Below are 22204 nucleotides of genomic sequence, written 5' to 3' on the forward strand. Positions count from 1 at the left end.
ACGCATGCACTGAAGTTCTCTTTTAAACATGTGAAAAACATATTTCCTTTTATATTCTCATCACAAATAACAAGTTGGTGTATTTTCTGTGCAAATCTTTCATCTCTTCATTTTTTATTTCTGCTCTAAAAAGTGAGTTGAGATATAGATAAATAAAGCTTTTCTTTAAACGTAACATTTCCTGCTGCACTATAGAAAAAGGATGCATTCAAACGTGCGAAGTTTCCTCCTCCCCTCTCACCAAAAAACGACCATTGATCAGAAAAAGGGCCGACACAGCAGTACAGATTTCGCCTCAGCAATAAAGACAGCGAGATAATTGTTGTCAAGCCGATGAGCCACCAGGCTCAATATCTGAGAGGAGAACCAATCGGTCGTTGAATTAATACAACTATAAGAAAGACTGCTGAGGGCTTTTGCTTTGTGATTGATAAAATCATAATTTCGGGCTCCAGACTTCTTAGAAAAATTGAGTTTGCTGTTCGAGCCAAAAAGAATTGAACAGACTCTGTGGCTCGAGTGAAGTCATTTGCATGCTCAAAGCCTGGAGCATCTCTTAGTCCGCATGTGTTTTTCAAACTTTCCTCAACAACCTCCTCCTCTGTTTCTTCTTTTTATTTCTCACTTAAGGGACCAAACTTGTTTTGTTTTTTTCTTCATCTTCTACCTGTTTTTCCTGCCAAATTGCTATAGTTTCCCGTTGCTGAGTCAGCTAGCTTTCACCCCACCCTCTTTTCTTCAGAAGAGTCTCCAAACGTCTGCATCATGACTTTGTGTCTCTCTTATCTCTTTCTGTCAGGCTTTTGTTTTTTGATCATCGCTCCTCTTTTTCCACTCTACTTCTCCTCCTTTCAACCTCATTTCCCCTCCATCTGACGCTTTTGATTACCTCCTCTACCTGAAGTGTGTGTGTGTGTGTACCTGTATGTGTGCATATTTGTATTGTGTGCAATACACAGTATCATGTATTGTGGGCATTTCTGCATCCGTATGGGTGTGGTGTATATATTAGTGTGGGTGTATAAAAATAGATGTAATGTTCTCTGCTGCCAGAGGATAATAGGTTTCTTTTGTCGCCCTCAGACATGGTTATGTGTTAAATTGACAACATGAAGAACATGTGCTATCAGCAGGGTTAAGGGTCGCTGGTTAATTCATGAAATGATCAGGATGGCACGTTACAAGTGCTTGGTATGAAAATAAATGATTATATCCTCTATGTGCCACATCTGCAACAGATAAAATTAAAAAAAACTTCTCTTCTTTGCAGTGGTGGAAAATGCATTGAGACATTTTCTTTGGAATACTATTTTGGAAAGTTCAGTTACTGTTTAAAAAACATAATTTGTATATGATGGCAAATATTAGTTTGCAGTAAAAGAAACCACAATGTAAAATGTCATGTTTAAGAATTCATTAATGGACTATTTAGTCGTGCATTTGTGTGTCAGAATCAGTGAGGTGAACCTATTTTATAGACATCTGGGTTCATAATAATACTGTTCTTCAGAATGAATCAATTTTAGTTTATTCCTGCTTGAAGCTTGCACCTGCTCTGTCAGATATTTCAAGTGCATAGTGGCAGTGTGACATAAAGGGGAGATAGCAGATAGCAGAAACCTCTGATGTGAAAAATGAAGCCAGTGCAGAAGTGCAGAAGAAATAGCCAGCTCCAAAAGCCAAGGAATCCCCATTGTGTCCCACATTCAGGCTTAATACAGCCAGGTTAAAAAGAAAAAAAAGTTTTGGTGTCAATAGTTAATTTCTGTATTGTTAAAAAAAAAACTGTTTAAAGTGTGATAGAAAAAATCTGTTTGCGATTATATAAAGGCTAAGAGTTGCCATTAGGTGTACGACTGATTTGACAGTCAGGCACGTTGTAACTGTTTGCCACGAGGCTAAAAACCCGCTTCAACTCCACGAGAGTCCTTGAGTTAATCCTTAGATACATTTCGACACAAACACTCACTCAGTATATCGTAGTCTCTGTCATTGGCCGTATATAAGACATCTATTCTAGTCTTACACTGAATGCACTTCACATGGAGTCATCTCATGTAGAATGTAAGTCCACACACAGCTGTTTACCTGCATCACCTGGCAGATAGGACATACTTATTTGTGTTCAGCGTGTAATTTTTTAGGGCGCGCTCACACCACCGTGCCCAAGCAAGCTTCACCCTCAATGTCTAGTTTCTATGACGACTGTCTTGCAAACTAAGCTTCAAGATCATGTAAAGCCATGCATGTGTTTTATTATGACGTTATGTGCAAGAGGTAACCGTGCTCCGGCCCGGTTAGTCCTGGAGCAGGTGAGTGCAGGGCAGTGGGGGAAGGGGGGGGGAGTCGTGATGCAGCACAGTGCAGGACAGATGGGCCTAGCGTGAGTGTGCCCTTGGAAGTTTTTCAAAGCTTGTAGGTATTTTGAGAAAAATGCTAAACATGATCAAGACTCTAACTTTCAGGTTGAAAAATTAAATATTTTTCCTCTTGGCTGTGAGTCAGCAGACCCTGAAACCTTCACCCTAAGATTTACTCTACGCCTGGAAGTGAATAAAAAAAGAGACTGCTGCTGTAGTTGCTCTCTGGGGTCAGCTGAAACAGTGAACAATTACGAAGTGAGTCAAATTTGGAAATAAAAGTCCCATTCAGGTGTCTCTCCTTACCAATAAGTCAGACCCAATCCTACCCGCAGCCAGTTTACACAAATGTCAGCCCATACTGAATACATTGTTGAGTATTGAGAAAATGTGCAAATTGTAAAGCATTAGAAAGGTTAGATAATGGTCACAAATTCATTAACTTTCATTCACACTTTAGCAGCTCTGCATGTGTGTTTGTACCTGTGCTTTAATCATTCTTAAAGATGTCAAGTTCTGTATTCGCAATTTCAGCTTTTGCAAAAAAACAGAGTTGTTTGTTCTCCTGCAGAAGTAGCTCAATCTTTTCACACAAACACAGCAAAGTAAACTAAAGCCTTGCATCAACCTTTGACCACACAGATGATTGGCGGTCAGCTGACAGCACCGAGGAGGCCGATGAGAACCCTTTCTGAAGACTCAAGCCTGCAGAAGACCAGTACCTACATCGTGCCCTGCTTCCTCATGGTGGAGGTGAGTCTTGGTCATATTCTGCTGCAAACAAAGGGAACAAAATCAGGCTCTGTGGTCACTTCCTGTGCTCATCATACTACATTTTGAGCCTGATCTGACCTGAATGTTGTTGGTCGTGCGTACAACGCCGTGTGTCTTGCTTTGGAAGTTTTGATCGTACTACTGAAGGCAGTTGTAGGGCAGCTAACTTAACCTTAATCAAGAGTGTAAAATCGAAAACTTTGCCAACTCTGTGGGCGACTTGCTGCGTAAATGCTGCATGGATGTACATGAAAGTGGGTAAAAATAAAGAACAAGCTATAAACTCTCCAGGTGGGAATTATGAGTCACCCAGAGCAAACTGATGGACACATGAAAGCACATTCTACAGTCTTCTCCCTCTCCTCGTCCACTCCTCCCACATCTCTTCCTGCCATCATTTCACGTTTCTCACGGCAGATTAACAACAAAGAATGTCAGCTGGGAAATGTTGTGAATTAGCCCCGTTTTCAATTCACTGGCTCCCAGAAGAAGTGATTGATTGAATCCTCACAAACGTGTAATTACCCTCAGTTCATAAAATGTTCAGAGGGAGGTATTTTCCCCGCAATGGCCTTCTCATGTGACCTTTTTTGCTCATAATCTCCTTGATTCCTTTCCTTCCGCTCCTCTACTCTTCCCATGACTTTTCTTCTCTCGCTGTAATCCCTAAATGACCTGCTGGAGTGCTCGTGGCCTCAGCTGCATTTCTTAATTAATTGGCCTAATTAAGAAAGGAAACCCAATTAGCCCGCGCCACTGCCAACACGCTCCAAGCCTGCAGGTCTGCAGAGATGCAACGAGCGCTGCAGCCTGAACTGAATTCGCTGTTTTTCATGCATTCAAATTCAGCCTTCGCTTTTGAGTTCACCCTTAAAAAAAATATATATTTCATGTTGTACAAGCCAGAAAGTTGAAAGTTAAAAACAGATAAAATTGTTGAGTCAAATGGTGCTGTAGCGCAGTGGCTAGATAAGTCAAAAGTTCTGGTTTTGTAACAGTTGGCTTTAGGCAAACAGTAGACTTTAAGAAAGTTATGGACATTTGTTTGTCCCAGCGGCTCAGGCAAACTTAAGTAAACACACTTTTAAAAATAAAAATAAATATCTCGTCCAGGGTTAGCATGTTTTTTGTTTTTTTTAATGTTTTTAAAGTTTCTACTGCGAACACTGTTTAGCAAGTGGCGTCTCTCTTAAGTGCACCCGCAGTAGCACCTCATACATAGTCTGAATCTCCTGAAGGATTTTCTTCAACCTCGCTCGTCTTCTCTTCCTTTGTGCTCATTCGCTCATTCACAGCATCCTCCTGAGATTGTGCTGTATTTTTTTTTTATTCATCTGCTACTTGTACCTCATCCAACACATGTGCCGTACCCTCTCCATCACACCTCGGTTACCGCTGCATCTCTTTAAAGCACAAATATCCCACAATCCCTGCAGGTTTACGCACATCTTTATCGTCCTTTCTTACTGTCTTTCATTGTTCTTTTGAATTGGCTCGTTCTAATCATCCTCTTGAGGACCTATTATAATCATTTCCCAGCTTTCTAATTTAAAAAAAAAAAAAAAAAAGTGTGCCTATAATATCTCAAGGCCTATATCTGTCAGTGCTTCTCCTCCTCTTCCTCCAGTATTCTCTTTGACGGTCTCTTAAGCACTGCCCAGTCACTCCTTTCATGCAGATCCTCTACATCATCCTCTCCAGCGTTCGTTCCCTTGAGTAATTGCATCTTTTGCACCATGGATCTCTCCATTATTCCCCTTTTACTTGTAAAGCCTCATCTCCTCCTCCCACTCAAAAAGCCTTTCTGCCGTTGCAAAGACCACCATTCTTTAATTTTCCCTCTACGCTTCTCTCCAGCTTCATGTTTCCTCTTGGGTCCCCATCATTTCTTCTTTCACTTTTTAAAAAAAAAATGTCTCCTCATTTCTGGTCACCTCTTCCTCGATTCTCCCCTCTTTCTCTTCAGAAGTACCCAATGCCCTCGGGCTCACCTCATATCACAGGCACAAGAAGGGTGTCATGAACACCTCCACTCCTTGGGAGAGGGTGTTCTCTTTCCCATTTTGTCACCTTATTTGCCTTGGTCTTTGGATGTGCAGCTATTGTTTTTATTCTGTTCCAGCACAGCCAGAGGTGGGCTGATGCAAATCCAATTTGACTTGAATCACCACATATGCCCCCTGAATGAATCTGTGTACATTGCTTCAGTTTAATAAAGGGCATTTCTAAATTAATTTCCCCCCCCCCCCCCTTCCTCTGTCTGTGTTCTTACTGGAGCAGCTTGCTGTGGCATAGCTCCCCCCGGAGGGCACTCACTCCTTTGTTGTTACATTAGCATCTCATTAGCCATTTCTTCTCAATTCAAACACTCTGTCTTTTTACTGTGCCAGTGTAGCTTGTGATCTAGAGGCTGAGCCTAGCTCTCTCTGTACCTCACAGTTAAACTCTCTGTGTCTCACTGTCTGGTTCCTCTTCATGTATCACCTTTTTAATCCGAAATCAGTTTCTTATTCATGATTCCAATTCATAAAGCTGTACTTGAGTTTTGGACGAGTTGGAGAAACACTGATTATTGATATTTAGGTATCAAGGTCTCACATCACATTCTCTGATAGACCCGCACTGTTGTTTTTGTTAATTTCACATTAAGTTTAAGTTTAAGTTTAACTTAAACCAGCTGATTTTTTGGAGGGTTTCTTTAGTAAAGATCACTTTTTCTTTTTTTGTTCTTTTTTTTAACCTTTATCTAACCGGGTAATTATTCCGTCGAGATCAAGACAACAATTACAATGTGCATATCCGTTCGCAAATAAAGCGGAGTCCTCCTGATCACAGATTACAATTTTAAAAAAATGCACTGTCCAATGGTCTTCAATTTGCCTTTAAGATAGAGCGAAAGGCTTCAAGTGAATGGATATCTGGCAGTTTCAAGTCACTTGTTATCTTTCACTTCCCTTCCTCACCTACCTCACTTCCTTTAATTCACCTCCTGTTTTTTTTTCTTTTATGAAACCTTTGTCTTAAACAAACCTTGTAAACAGTAACTGAAGTTTCCGAGCTGGATTCATGATACCTGTCCCGTTGCCCATGGTGATATTCACCCAATAAATGCACCCTTTGATATTATTTCAACAATGTCCCAGATTGGGATCAATAAAGTACATTTAACTATCTTTAAGGCTGATACATTATATGCAGTACATGTTTCAAAATGCCTTGTACCCAATATAATAATTTAGGCAGTTTTGGAAATGGATACTGGAACTCAGCTGGTTTATTTGTATGACAATGGCCTTTGTCTTCCTTCTGTGTCAGCCCTGCTGTCAGTTCATCCCCTCTCTATTCTCAAGACTTGTTTACCATCTCTAACTTTCATTAACTCATCTCTCTTTCCCTAATCTTCCATTTTCCAGTTTCTTCCATCAACCTACTTCCTCCTGCCTCTGCTAATCATCCATTCCCTTTTCATCGACATTTCACTTTGAGTTCAAGCCTTTTCAGTTCATTTCGGAAGGGCAATTTCACAAAATTTCACTTGTAGCTGCATGGTGCAGAAACAACATGACGGAGAGCAGATAAGTCGTCCTCTGTTCTCCGTGGATGTCTCGCTCCTCTCTCTTGTTTTGGCTCCGCGTTGCTGCTGTCTCTGCTGTCACACTGTGAACGCCACACAAGAGACCGGTCTGGTACTGAACAGAGAATACAGCTTCAAAGGACCCTCTTTAAAAAGTCATTTTGATACCACTGATTCCTGACTGGATTCAGACACTGGCTGGATGGGAGGAGTGTTACGAGTCAGTGTGAGCCGGGCCTGCTGTGAAAATCTGTACTGAAGCTGAGATTCAAAGTACTTGGAGAGGACTACAAGTGGACTCTTTGAGTGGATTTCACTGAGCAGACAGTGAGGAGTTGTGTGGCATGAGCTGCAATAATAATAAAACGTGATCACCATTACTGTTAACTGTAATTGGACACTGTAGCGACTAAACCATTGCACCCAGCCTGTGCTATGTGTGTTTTTTGCTGTTGTTGGTCAAAGTAGCAAATCTTTCTCCTCTCCTCTCCTCTCCTTCCTCCTCATGCCTCGTTTGCTGCGTCCTCCTGTGGCACAGTGAGCTCTGTAAAGTACACGGACTGCTGAGCATGGGGCCGCGTAATGTTTCAGGTCTACGGCCCATGCTGCCTCTGATGACACTCTTGTTGGTGCATGTCTGCCCTCATCTCTTATTTTCTCTTCACTTCCCTGTATATGACCTTGTTTGTGCCTGCTCAGGAACTTCTGCCACATCAGTTATATTTCTCTTGACTTACATTTTTGGTTTGTGAATAAAATGTAATGCACACTGTAGGTTTTTTGTCTCATTATAAATGTCTACTAATTAGCAACAGCAAGGAACTGTGAGTCATGGCTTCACTAATCAGGCAAACACCCAAAATCTGATATTTAATATATATGCAAAACATTCCTGAAATGAAGCAAAAGTGACATTAAAGTGTGTTTACAGGGTGGTACTACTGCATACTGTGGGGTGGGGTGGGGGAGGGGGGGGAGTCGTGCAGTGCTTATTAGTGCTCCAGCAAGACAGCAAAAATTGTAAAAAAAAAAAAAAAAGAAGAAGAAGTTTGCACACCACACCTGTGATCCAAAATGTCATGAGAGAGTTGAGTGGGCGACAGATCACTTTTTGAACAATACATGTTTCATCTTTCCTTGAGTCCATTTTAACATTTTGTGTTGATCTGTTGGTTTGGCATCCAAAGCGTTTTAAACACATTTCTGGTAAATATTGTTAAATTATATTGCCAAAAGATCATTTGCATTGACTTGAATGAGCTTGGCCGTATTTAGAGCCACTCAGACAACAGGGCCGTACTGGACTCTTCATGTTGAGTTAAGACTTCTGCCAATAGGGGGGAGGGCCAAATCAAACTTATATTTTTGGTTGTTTTTACGACCAGCTGTTGGCTTTGCTGCCATTCCACATATATTTTGAACTGTTAGACTTTGTGTCTCTCATCTCACTGCTTATCTATTATAATGTCATCAGTGGAATTTGTTAATGTCTTTGTGCATTTTTTCCATGATGTGTTTTGCTTGTGCACACTTCTGTTACTGGCCATATTGCCACTTGGGAACAATAAAACATTTCTGAGCCGATCAAATGAGCTACTAGTCAATGCCAAAGTAGCCTGTGCTAGTGCTTAATTGTGCTTTAGTATGGTGCGTTCCAAATCTCAACTCCTTCGTGCGAACGCGATTGGAGAGGGTTTGGAGGTGTGCCGCTGGAGGAGAGCGGAGGCTTCAGAATAGAGGAGGTGTGGCCAAACAGAAGTTTGTTTTGGTTTAATGCCGGTGCTAAAGGGCGACATCTACTGGATCAAAAAGGCGCACATTCTAACTTTAAAGCACAAAATGCAGTTTTTCTATCATTGAAACTCTAAAACACGCCTTATAAAACATAATTTTCCCCTGGTTTTGGTGATATTTCTTCCAAATGTAACCACCCCTGCGGCTCTACTACATGTCATACCACTAGTTAATAAGTCTGAAAAGTTCCTTATTGTTTGTCTTGAATGATGTGCCTTACTGTGCAGCATAAAGTAACAAAGCTTTTTAGATTATTTGAAAAAGCTTTATCAGTAAATCACAATCCAAAAAGACAATCACATTAAATGTCATCTATTCAGCCACATCAATTAAACATAAAAACCTATTTCTAGAAGATCAGCTATAACTACATGGTAATGGTTGCTGATCATAGGATTTTTAGTTCCGGATTTTTCCTGCCAAGAACAGCAACCTCAATAAATCTTGATTTGCTTGCAGGCACTGTGTCTGTTACTGTCTATCCACATCCATATTTCACTGCTCTTTATGTGTGAAGGCAGCAGAGCACATGTTGCTCTGAAAGTGAAAAGTAGTCTGAATGTATCAGACCTACTGTTCCTCTCTGCATGTGCTCATAGTTCACCCATACTCCCTGCTGGGTTTGACACCGCCTCGGTACATCTTCTACCTCCCTGCGACACCTTTGATGTGTGTTTACTAACTTCTAAACAACTCTGTGCCAAGACCTCCCAAAACTTAACTATTTCACAAATATCCAAACACGAAATACACTCACTTTGGTCCTTTTATTTGTGCTGCCTTTAGTTGTACTCTGTCTGGATGTAGAAGCAGCTCAGCTTTGAAATGATGTGGACCCTTGCTATGCCAGTTTCTCTTGTACAACTAAGTATTCAATTGAACTTATTTGTAACCTCTTTATGGGCATTTTATACACCATACAACTTGTGTAATAATCAGGTGAAGGAAACCAAAAAAGTGGGTGAGCCATGTAACAGTTTTTAACCCTTCCCTGAACACATTTCCTCTTACCAAAAAATCTTTTCATTCTCCATCATTAATTTTCTTGCTCATTTGATAAAAAAATGCTCACAGACTTTCTTTTCATGAGCCCAATTTCTCTTCAACCCACACACACACACACACACACACACACACACACACACACACACACACACACACACACACACACACACACACTCTCTGCCACAAAGACACACTAACAGCTCATTCTCATATTATTCTCTCCCATCTCGTTTCCCCCTCATTATCTCTGAGACTCCATGAATAGCAGCTGCCCGCCTGTCTGCTGTGCTGGGATTTCTCAGCACTATAGGTGGATGTTTGAAACACTTGTTAGCTGCCTGCTACCCACCTGTTATTACCTGAGGGCGGAGGGGAGAACCGACAGACCCTGTACATCACTGTATAGGCTCATACCGTCTCTGAACATGGAATATAGTAACTGCATATCTAGAGCAGCTCGCAGGCCAAATTCAGAAATAGAAATACAAGACCCCTGCTGCTGGAGTAAGACTTGAGCTTGCTTGAGATTTAATCTTGTCCCTCAGTTTTTGGTTTCTTTCGGAGCTACATGCAATTATAGGATTCAGAAATGCAGGCTGATTACAGCTGCATGCTGCTCTGATCGAGGTCAGCCAAATAAATTGCACCAGAGGAATCTTGTTCCAAATTCGAGATATTCACAATTTATGAAATTGGCATCCTGTCCAGCTCAGGGACAGATCGCATCAAAGTCAAACTTGTCAGTCAAATTATTCCCTTTCCTACGCTGGAAAAATTACTAAAGATATTTAAAAGATGCATCCTTATTTTGTTCCTGGTTTAATTTCATGAATCAATGGTATCTCTTGTTTGTTTCAGGAAAATATAGAGCTTTGGATCCTTTAATTGCATTGCAGGGTTTTTTTTTTTTTTTTTTCAGGGACCATGCATCTGCTTCTATTCTTCTTGTAAAATGCGGGGGCATGCCTGCTTGCTTTAGGACTGGGGATTTTGTAGAATTATGTGATTGCTGTAGCTGCGAAGAGAGGGAGAAGTGAGTGTAAGTGGGGATGGATGGAGCGAGTTACACAGGGAGCCAGATACTGTCGATGTAGAGAGACAAAGTGAGCGTGAGAGCGAGCAGATACAGAGAGTTTTTGACAGTGTGGATGATTGAGAGACGTGGCAGTAAATGCAGCATGAAGGTGTGTGTGTGGGGGGGAGGGGGGGGGGGGCAGAAAGAGTGTGGGTTTGGAAATGATTGAGGGAAGATGTTATGTGACAGATAATTGAAGGGAGGTGAGTTTAAGATAAACAAGGCATGGTGATTTAATAATCAGAGAAACAAAAGTGGTGGAAGAAAAGAGGGAGGGCATGATGCAGGGCGAAAAGATGAATGCCTGCTTTGATCCTCTTCCCCTCCCTTGTTCCCTCTTTGTATTTTACCTTTCTCTCCACTTCACCTTTCTCATACATCCTCATTTACTCTCTCGCCCCCTCGCCCCTGTTGTTTTCTCTCTTTTTTTTTTCCTCCTGCCTTCCTCCGTTTTATTTCCCAGCGGCGCACTCAGCCCTGCCCTGTGATATACTAATGTCTCATTTACTGTTTTATCCATCTGTTTATCTTCCTACACTTTCCCTCCGCTGCTTCTCCCAGTCCTCTCTTTAAGGCTTTACCTCCTCCGGCTTGTCCACTCTTTTTCTATCAGCCGCTTCATATATCTTGCATTCGTCTTTCTCATTGTGTTGTAATACAATCTGGCGACACCAGGCGGCAGTCAAGGCCACTCATTTGCTCGTTGTCAGTGTTGATGTGATGAGATTCCCTTGTAGGAGTTTTTTTTTTTTTTTTGGCTTTTTGCTCCAGTCATTTACATGTGATGTATGCAGATGGTGGAGGGTGGTGTCCCAATGTGACTTTGTGTTTTTTTTGTTTTTTTTTAAATGAGGAGACTCTGGCAGTTTGTGTTAGTGTGTAATGTATATGTGCTTGTGCTCTAAAACCTGACCCTCTTTGATTTAAAAAAAACAAAAACTCCACAGCTGTTAAATATTCACCGCCTCTTATCCTGCGACTTATAAATAATGTGACCTAATCTGGAAACCAAATCACACAAAAAGGATGAGGAGGCTGCTGCAGCCTGTTTCATGCACGTGTACTCAGCATTTATAGCAAGACACTTTAAAATCTCTGAACCCCTCTGGACACCACTAAAAAAAAGTGTTGCTCTTAAAGATGCTTTAACTGTTTATTTCTCCAGATTAATGTTTTCTTATTTGTCCGATGAGCACAGTTTAGAGCAGATATGCAATGAACTAAAATATGGTCAGATATCTTTGTGTTCTTTGAGTCTTCCATTCATAAGCAGTAAATACTCTAAACTTTGTTAGCATGTATACATTTATAATCGCTTTACTATTAGATGGCGCATGGTGTAAGAACAGCAAACAAATGAAGAAGAAATTGAGTATTACATTTAATATTGAGGAATCAGTATCTAGTTGGAAGCCGGGTTAGGTGACGATCATGAGAGAGAAATGTTCAGAGCCTTGATATAACAGTGAAGCTGTATACTACACTACAAAAAAATAAGCCTCTAGCATGCAGCGCTTCAGAGATATTTATGACACAGGTAACTATAGGCAGACCTGGTGATCAATATTTTGATAATCAAAGAATCAAATTCTGGGCTGTACATGTCAAAGTCAGAGTGGGAAATGGTGTAATTGCTCAAATTTGTTGAAAAGCTGCAGTGATTGGCCAAAATTGCAAGATCACAAGATATGTGCAGGTATTGATTGATTGATTGATTGATTGATTGATTGATTGATTGATTGATTGATTGAATGGGTTAGTAAGACTCATTCATGCAACAGTTTGCACTCATTCAAAAACAGATCAGACATTTGAGAAAGCAGCATGTCTCCCGGGCAGCGTGACTTTCATTTACCCGCAGCAGGGGGGCTTCCATCTCCACACCAGCCTCCATACAAACACCTTCGCCGCCTGTAAACACGTTTGACTATCAGTTGACTTTTCCGCCATCTGGCCGCTCTGCATACGCCAAGAGGAGACGTGAACCGCTTGTGCCAGCTCACAATTTGCCCTCAGGAGACATTAAAGATGCCCCTATCTGTTTGCGCTGCCCTTTCCCCTAACCCAAAGAACACTATAAGTGTCACATTTTATTTCCTCATGTGTGGTTAATGGACTTTTTTTTTTTTACCTGCAGGAGATTCTCCTCTGTTTCTGGCACGTCAATGCCACACGAGTCCCTTTGATTGTCTCGCTTTTACTCCCTTTGAAGTGAATAGGTATGAGCATTAATCCCTAATTCCTCAGCCTGATACGTCTTTTAAGTTGACTGGGAAAGCCAAAAAGGGGTCATCATGAAAAATGAATATTCTTTATTTTATAAACTCTGGGTTTATCCTACGGCTGAACGAATGCCGACTGACTTTAGTAAATCAAACCAGGTTTCTTTGCGTAACATATGATCCCACATTTGTAATTTATGAGTTGCAAGAATACCAGATCTGAATCATTAATCATACCTCTTTCCAACTGTGCTGTGATATGATACTACATCATCATACTACAGGCATTGTCCATGTACAAATTGTGTACATTTAGATATCGGAGCCAGAGTGTCCAAAATGTAGTACTTTAAGTCAGTCTTGTTTTTCACACTACAGCTGAATGTGAACAGGGATGTTTGTGAAGGAGTGGGAGGTTGAGATCTGTGAGCCTTTGATCCCTGATTTCAAGTTGAGCCTTCAGAAATACGCAGCAGCTTTCCTTTCTTCATTCATGAAAAATACGCTTCTGACGATTTGATAACATACTGTGTGTGTGCGTGCGTGCGTGCGTGCGTGCGTGCGTGCGTGCGTGCGTGCGTGTGTGGACAGAAGCCGTTGTCTTTAAATTGTTTGACCTGTGAACTATTGGACCCACAAAATGAAAAGAAGACAGTGCGAGGTTTGTAAAAGAAGAGGAGGCAGACATTAGTTAGCGTGCGTTGATGCAGTGATGAAGGCCAATATTTTCCCCAAGCTTCAACTGGGCACAGGTCGTTTCTTTTCCGTGGGACAGTAACAGCAACATCAGTCACATCAGCGACTTGATTCAGTGTTTGGATTAGAGCTATAATATGTAATCAGAATACTCTTTCTTACTAGACTACTTTTTTTTCTCTGTATTGAAGAAGCCACAAAGCTCTGTCCCAGGTGAGGTGACATTAGTGACAAAGTGACACAGTCTGCATCGGAGTGGGGTGGGTGGGTCGATGGACAGGATCAACAAAATCACCAAACACTAATCAACAATTTATTTCAAACAACCATTATTCTTCCAAAACCTTACTCATGTGTTTACTATTCTAACTATGTTAATGAATAGTTTTATGAAGTTGTCATCTCAAAGCAGTCCAAGATGCTTCCTTAAACCTTAACAAAACTATGTTGAGTCTTTCTACAAACATCACACTTTTTTTAAAAACCCAAACAGTAACAACAATCATCACATTTTAGTTGGACTAAAAAGATAAAAGATGTTGCCCTGACATTTTGGGTATTATATTTGGTTGTCATTGCAGATTTATTTTATGGTTGTGGTTTTATGTTTTGCCAATTTTTTCCCCGTTGGTGCTTTTCTCTTAAATCTGTCCCTATCCTTCTTCCTGCATCTCTCTCTATCCCATGTTCAGGCCTGGTGAAGTTTCAGCAGATGGCTGTTCATCATGAGTCGGGTTTTCTAGACCCTAAAGGAAGTTTATTCTTGCCCCTGTAACTTTGCTTAATGTTGCTAAGTGGTCATGATGGATTAACATTGGGTCTTTGTAATATAGCAATGAGTAGGGTCTCTTACCTGCTCTTTTGTCATATTCAATAACAACAAAAAGCAAGTAAAATACCATACTCTTTAAGTGTCCTGAGATAACATGTGTTGTGAGTTGACAGTTAGCATTAAGCTCAGAGATCATTAGCAATGCTCCCACGAATGCTGGAAAAATAAAAGTACCAGAAGGGCAGCACAAGTTGGATTTAACCTCCTAAGACCCGAACTCTTGCATGGCATGCATTTTTAATTTCTCTTTGCTGATTGGGCTGATTGGGACCTGATGAGTGTAAAAACAAAGAATTATCTTTTTACATGATGTAGTTTCTGAGAAAAATGATGTCCACATATGAGGACATTCGTTTTAAATTTCGATAGAACACAATAAAGTCACAATTGAGTAATGATATGCACAACTCTTTATTTGGTGTCTGAACACAGCAGCATTTTTCCTGAGTGCAAAAACAAAATGAGAAACAACAATTGTGCCCCTTTGAGCAATATGGCTCATTTTAAGTGTTGCTAACAGTTGCAGGAAGACGTATGTCTGCAACAAAACAACATTCTAAACATTTTGCATTGTAACTGTTCTAAACTGTTAATTTCAATATCTCAATATTTCTTCAACCTGCTCAAGGAGTGCATCTCTACCTTGATTAATGTCAAAGTCCAGCACAATACCATCTGCTGTTGCGCAAACAAAGTTTTTCATGCCAACTGGGTTTGGTTTCATTGGCAGATATTGTCGATACGGAGAAGCTCCTGTGAAAGGAATCATCTGCTCATCAATGGAAACGCATTCTGGTCGAGCCTGAGATTTGCAGCCTTTCAGAATGCGATTCAGAAAAGGCCTCACCTTCCAGAATTTATCACAATCTCTCAGATCCTCTGGAACATCATCATCAATGAGCACTTTGAGTGATCGCCTCAGCCTGAAGAATCTGTCACATGTGAACATTTCAGTGAATCTCAAGGCTTTGGACCAGTACATCCTGATTGCAGGATATAGTATGCAAGACATCAAAATACAGGCACCAAAAAAATGATAAATTTCATCAGTTGATGTGTTGATGAGTGGGTCCCCACTTCTAGCCAGTGACGTAGCATTAGAGCAATCTGCAATCATTTTCATCAAATCTTTATCAATATACTGTTCTATGTAGTCCAGTGGGGTCCAGCCCGCTCTGTCCTGCACAGTTTCCTCCTCATGCTCAAACTGGGCTTGATTTGGTGTGAGCGGAGAAGCCCTCCATCGCATCCCACACACTTTCTTGGACTGTTCTTGATGGCTTGGTCCTGGTGTTGTCTCTTCAGGGACATTGTTTGAGACATCGGCCTCATCCTGCTGTGTCTGAGAGCGACGTCTGGGAGTGCGTGATCTGTCACGATCTGAATGATATCCTTCATTTTCATCACGGAGACGTTTACGTCCCCTGATAGGCTGAGAGGGCTGTGGAATGGGGCCCTCACATCCACTATTGTCCTCCTCACTGGTGCTTGGCTCCTGTCGTGGGGGTTGATATTCAGCATCCCCTACGGGATCATCGATGTCTGACAAATCTTCCACCTCTGAGTTGTCTCTACCAATTAACCCCAATAACTCCATTACTCTTGACAGAGAATAACGCTCTGGAAAAAAATTTCATGAGAAAAATCAAATAAAAATCTATGTAGATTTATTTATAAAACATGCTACATCTGCTTGTACTGTAGTAAACTATTGTTTTCAACCAAAATCATCCCAAAATACTATTTCATTCTCACGTTTTGTTGCTAGCATTTATGATCACATATAAACATTTTCAACAAAACTAACAAAACTAAGTCCCTCTGTCCACATACGTGGACATCATGTTTAGCGGCATGGTAAATCATTACAGTTACTAACTTTTGTAAAATTTTCATTCCATAACAAACATTGAACACTTTTATACATATCTGAACAAGAATCAGCCATGAAATTTGTTTGAATTTTTTACCTGGTCGAAGTTTGGATCGGGAGTTGCCATCTGAACTTCTGGGTGTGTTGTCGGCCATCTTGAATCTAATGTATAATGTGTTATACTCTTCTGACACCACTAAGTGGCAGTATAAAGTCCTCGTATGTGGACCCCAGGCCCTTGTAGAGCAAAATTTAATATTGTGGTCTAGACAACCCAAAATGTGATGTCCACATATGTGGACGCCAGGTCGTAGGAGGTTTTAAATAAAACTTTTGGGAATGTAGCAGAAATAGTTTTGGGATATTCTTCTTCTACAGATGCACCAAACAAACTCATTGGTTTAGCTTTTTTATTGTATGGGGGGGGGGGGGGGGGGGGGATAGAACAGTAGAAAGAGCTTGAAAGGGTCAGGCTGTAAGTCACACAGGGTCACAGACGAATGGAGGCTAATGGTTTATCCCAGAAGACAGTAAAAAATACAGCTCCATATAACTACCAAAAAAACACCCCATGGTGAGACTTTAAAGGTAATTTATTTGATCCAAAAGGTTTAAGGTCAGAGGCTTTTTGGGAAAGTAAATCGGAGATTAAAATGCACCCAACCATGAAAAAAAGCTTTTCAGTGCACTTCAGAGTGTGTACCTTAACTGACTGACAAACACTTTAAAGTTTGCTGCCATGTGACGATGCTGAGGAAGCAGTCTGCATTTGGATGACTCATATGACAGAGTGCTTTAGACCCACGCTGACCCTACTCAGTGGACTGTACATGCACAGGATGCTTTGAGGACAGTGTTCATTTTACTAAATAGTCCAAGGTGACTTGTGCAGGATGTGTACCTCTGCTCATTAGAAACCATCATTTTTGAGCTGCTTTGACCTTTATTAATATTCAGACAAAACTGGCTGTGGCTGCAGAACGAATAGGAAGTTGCTTATTTGTTCATGTACACTGGTAGGTAGATGAAATGTCATTTAAACAGCTCTAAGCTTGGATTCAATTGGGGCAATTTTTTGTCTTAATGAGGCATTCGATGTCTCACTTTGCTGGGAGTTTTGTATTTTAGTCACACTGATTTTTTAGTGAGATAATCTTGTCCCAGATTTAATATTTTTCAAGTCTTTCTCCAGTCTTCTAAAACACTTTATAGCACTCATGCTTGTACAGAAGGATCTCAGTCTGACTGAACAGTCAATAATCAGACAGTTTTATTTTTCATGTAGGTGCAGAATGACAAGCATAATCTCCCAGGGAGGCCTTGTACTGCTGTCTTCAAATATTTGTATGAAGTTTGACGAGTGTTTTTGTAGTCTCTGTCTGTCTGTCTGTCTCTCTCTCTCTCTCTCTCTCTCTCTCTCTCTCTCTCTCTCTCTCTCTTCCTCCCACCTTACTACACCTCCCTCCCTCCCTTACGCCTCGCAGCGAGAAGAGAGAGCTGGACCGTGGAGAGAAATGTGCAACACAGTTTGGCTGCCGGTGTCAGAGTTCCTCCTCAGACATGGGAATTCACCCACATGCCTACAGACGCATTCAAAAACACTGTGCACATGGGAGCACACACACACACACACACACACACACACACACGCCCACTCATACAAAGCTCATGTAGATGTGAACAAACATGGTGCGGCTTGATGTTTGTTCACCACAATTTTAACCACATACTGGACGTGTTTGCACAAATTGCTAGCACGTTTTCATATTTGTGTGCATGTTCTTGTGCAGGTTTCTTTACCCCTCATGACTCTGTTTTTAAGGGCCTCAGGACGTGCTGTCTTTGAATGCACCATCTCTCTAGTATGAGACAAACAGACAGAAATAGACTATGATCGCATAACATAAAGATCAATTATGTTATTTTCCAGTTCATCATAGTAAGACATTTTAACTTGAGAGCGTGCACATTAGCAGATCCATCAGTGGAGCAGCGTGTATAATCTAAGGAGTTAGAATTAGGTCATCCTCTCTCTCCCATGTTCATTGTGGCTCTTCAATGCTTAATAAAGCTGAAATGTGCTACTTGTAACACGTCTCCCCTTCCCCTCCCTGTAGCATTAGATGGAGTGGGTTCTCTGTCGCTTTGCTGAAAGGATAAACATGTTGGAGGAGGTTCTCTCAGTTGTTCGTCACTTGTTCAGCCATCTGCCGCTGTGACACTTTTGGCTTAAGTGCTGTAAATTATAAGAAGGTCTCTGCATTAAATATTGATATATTGAATTTCAGATAAAAGACAAAAACTCAGCTCCACAGATAAAATGATGTTAACTCAAATCCTGAACACTACAGACTTTGTGCAGGCTTTCTCCTTTGACGATTTTATTATTAAAATGAAACGAATTAAATCTTGCTGTAGTCACATTCAGAAACTAAAAATTAGAGAAATAATTTGAGATTTTGAGAACATGCGTCACTCAGTTGAGGGTTTCATTACAAGATGTGGTAGCACAGTGGACATTGGACACTGTTATCACTGTGAGGTAACAAAGACAACAGTGATAATCTCTATGAATCCATGTTGTTCAACTTTAATGTAAAAGTTGACCTCAAAATGTTCAGATAACTTCAGAAAGATTTACAATTTGACAATAGATATCTTACTGAGATTCGGTTGCTTAGTTCTCTGTTGGTTGCATGATTAGCTGAACGTTAGCCGTTCACAAACCAACATCCACACCAGCTGATTCTCACTTTAAATACAGATTGGTTGCCTTAAGTCTCAAACTACGTCATCATAGAGTCCCATTAAGCCTCTGTTTTATACATCAAATGATAAATTCAAGTGACACCATAGAAGAGATAAAAAGAGAATGGAGTCCACAGGGGCGGTTAGAGGTTGTTGGATTTGTCAAATAGTAATTTCACCCATGGTTAATTTCTTCTGTTCCCCCAATCACCAATGACTCAAATTACAGGACTAACTCATTTATGTAAACCCTAAAAATGATCACATCCAAAGTGATATTTTATTTTTGTATCGAAATAGACTGTGCAGTTTTTTTGTCCTCTAAATCTCATGTTGTTGGGATTTTAAATATCTATTAATGCAGTGGCTAAGCCTACCGCCCACTCCTTCAAATACTGATATAACAACTAGGACGAGAAACAAACGTAGCAGATTTCCACTGCATCAACTGCATGCAAAGCAGAAACCTTTTGTGTTCAAAAATGAAGCAAATGCAGAAACAGTGCAGTTCCTCACGTGTCCACTTGAGGCTGGCTTCAAAAGCCCAGAAAGACCACTGAACACCTACAGTATATTAGAATGGGCATTTTTACAGCATAATGTCTTCATTTACAGCACTTCTTTATATGTTTCAGGAGGTAAACAAGTCATTTGTTTTGATATTATCAAAGCTAAGAGTTACACATACATTAGCACAACTTGTTGAGTGGCCGATCTGACCGACAGGTGGCTGCAGTGTATCAGTTTGACAGGAGGCTTCAGGCCTGCCTCAACTCCACGTCTTTGCATGTTATTTGAATGTAAAAAGTTAGGTGGAGATAGCTTTTCCAATATGGTGACTGCCTTCATTCAGCTTCTAAACACCTCTTCAGAATCCAAGGGGTGATGCTCTGAGACTACGTCCATGTTTTATACAATGTACGCTGCATGCCCCTCGTTTCTTTTCTGCAGGTGAAAAAAAAAGAAAATGTAAGATAATTCCTAATATACTGTTATTGACTGGTAATGTTAGCTGTTTTCCTCCCCTTCTTTCCAAAACACTGTTACCTTATGGCTTAAAATGTTTTTTTTTGCTTTTGCTGCTAATTTTTGTGGGATGAATCTGGTTGCCAAGCTACCATCAGAGCAGTGTGTTTCTTTTCCTCGTAATCCTCTCGGAACAAATCAGAATCATCTGCGTCACGGATCAGTCTTCCCATCAGATATTTTGACCTCTCGTGGCGTGAAAGGCACATGTTCAAACTAATGACTTAAATGATGTCTCCTGTACAGCAATCATTCCAGAGCTGTGCACTGATTAATGATGTTATTAGTTACACTGTGTTACACAAGTCAAAATGAACGCTGTAAAACAAAAAGGTTCAATCTGCCTGCTGGTGATGGCTCTGCGGACGTGAACCAGTTTGTTGCCAAATGATGTCCTCTTTTTTTCCACCCATCTTTGCATTTGGCTTCGGTCATAATTCATATTTTCCATCTGGTAATATAAACATTGGTATGGTTTCAATAACACTCCTGATGTTTCACTATGAGGCGAAAGGACAAATTGCAACCAGCCATTAAACTGGTTATTTTCTGTATTGTTTCCCTAAAGCTGAAGCCAGCTCAGCCTGCCAGAAGAGGCTCTTCGTGTTTCGCTGCTGATAAATGCGTCCTTCTCATACAATGGAAGTTAATGAAACCAACATTTAGGCTGCAGATTATTATGAAACTAATCAGCAGCGTGCTATTTTTAAACTCGCAATCCTTTTTTCCTTTTTTTTTTTAGCTTCGCGCTTTTGTTTCATTTTAGCTTCAGCACAAATACTTACACTTACTGCGCAACAGCTAATGTCTTCTCCTGTCGAGAACTGGAGTAAAAAGTTAGCACGCTGTTAATAACGGAGTAATTATCACTCTTACATCGTTGTAATGTTTCACCCCCTCTCCCTCTCAAACTCTCTCACGCCCACAATCTGTTTTATACTGCGAATACATTTGATCTGTTGTACTTTTAAGATCATTTTATTTTTTGAAGCTTCATGGTTTGAATTAATATGGCTGAGTTGTAGCGTGAAAGAAAAACAAGATAAGTTATGCAGAGAGTCACACACACATTCGTCGTCTTGTCCGACCCTCTGCTCTTCCCCGTGGTTGTTTTCTCTCGCTCTCTCTCTCGCTCTTCTTTCCTTCTCTTTTCCCCCCCATCTGTGTCTCACCCTCCCTTCCGCCTCCTGTCTTGTTTGGTTATTCCTTTTCGCCCTCTGTACAGCATTATTTTCTTTGATCGGTCTCCATTTATATCTTTACCTTCCCACTGTGCATGCTGACATCGCTGAAGGGATCTCTCTCTCTCTTTCTGTATCTCTTTCCCTCCTCTCTATCTGACTTTCTCCTTATTTGTCTCCCTCTGTCTCTATCTCTGCCTCTCTCCCTCCCTCCCTCTCACTCTCATCCTCATCCTTCACTATCTCGCCACGCACACTTGACTCATTTTACACATTACGGTAGCATCCATCATTTTGCTCTGAGAAGGAAAAATCTCTCCTTCTTTTTATAAATCCGTTTGAATTCTTTCTTTCCGGTTGTCTTCTATTATTTTCAACTCCTACCCTCTCTTGCGGATCCAATCCTAAAGCTGGAACCAATATGTTTTATTTCCAGCTGGTCATCATGGCAGGGACTGTTCTGTTGGCGTACTACTTTGAGTACACGGACACCTTCCCCGTGCACGTCCAGGGCTTCTTCTGCTTCGACAAAGCCTACTCCAAGCCGTACCCGGGTCCTGAGGACGACAGCAAGGCGCCACCCGTCCTCGTCTACTCCCTCGTCACCGCCATCCCAACTGTGACGGTGAGTCTGCGTTAAATGAAGAAGAAAAAAAAAATGTCCTCCACAGGTGCTCATCACACACACAAACGCAATAGCTAACATGTGACACACACACACACACACACACACACACACACACACACACACACACAGCCAGTTCCTCCTCATCCACACGTGCTGGTTGTAGCTTGAAAGGGGGAGAGAGCTGTGTAGGTGTGTTTCCTCGTGGTTTCGCTTCTCTGTTTGTGTGGATGCGTTCCCTGTCATAACCATGGCAACGGGCACTATATTTGTCCTCCATAGCGACAGCTACAGTGTGCACAGATTCTCCTCTTCTTGTTCAGACTGCAAAAGCCCTGAAACACAATATAACGTTGCAGTGGCCACGCTTATTTATGCACAAGAGGAAGAGTTTCTTTTTTCACCAGACGGTCTTCTTG

The 22204-nt window shown here is 41.1% G+C and overlaps 2 protein-coding genes across 3 annotated transcripts in view; one reads left to right on the plus strand and one right to left on the minus strand.

Moving 5' to 3' along the window:
• plppr2b (phospholipid phosphatase related 2b) overlaps positions 1–22204 on the plus strand; it is a 53021-nt gene that overhangs the window by 2945 nt on the left and 27872 nt on the right. For both annotated transcript variants that reach the window (XM_020646418.2, XM_020646417.2), the window contains exons 2-3: positions 3003–3113; positions 21597–21785. In XM_020646418.2, the coding sequence (XP_020502074.1) occupies positions 3003–3113; positions 21597–21785 (300 nt within the window). The remainder of the gene's footprint in view (positions 1–3002; positions 3114–21596; positions 21786–22204) is intronic.
• Positions 14744–16516, minus strand: LOC136181000 (uncharacterized). Its single transcript, XM_065960827.1, has 3 exons — positions 16303–16516; positions 14975–15952; positions 14744–14775 (listed from the first exon to the last, which is right to left on the minus strand). Exons 1-3 carry the CDS (start codon positions 16358–16360, stop codon positions 14744–14746), a joined length of 1068 nt encoding a protein of 355 aa, XP_065816899.1. The 5' UTR covers positions 16361–16516.

This window comes from Labrus bergylta, chromosome 1 (genome assembly GCF_963930695.1).
Source record: "Labrus bergylta chromosome 1, fLabBer1.1, whole genome shotgun sequence".
In the NCBI taxonomy this organism is placed as follows: Eukaryota; Metazoa; Chordata; class Actinopteri; order Labriformes; family Labridae; genus Labrus; species Labrus bergylta.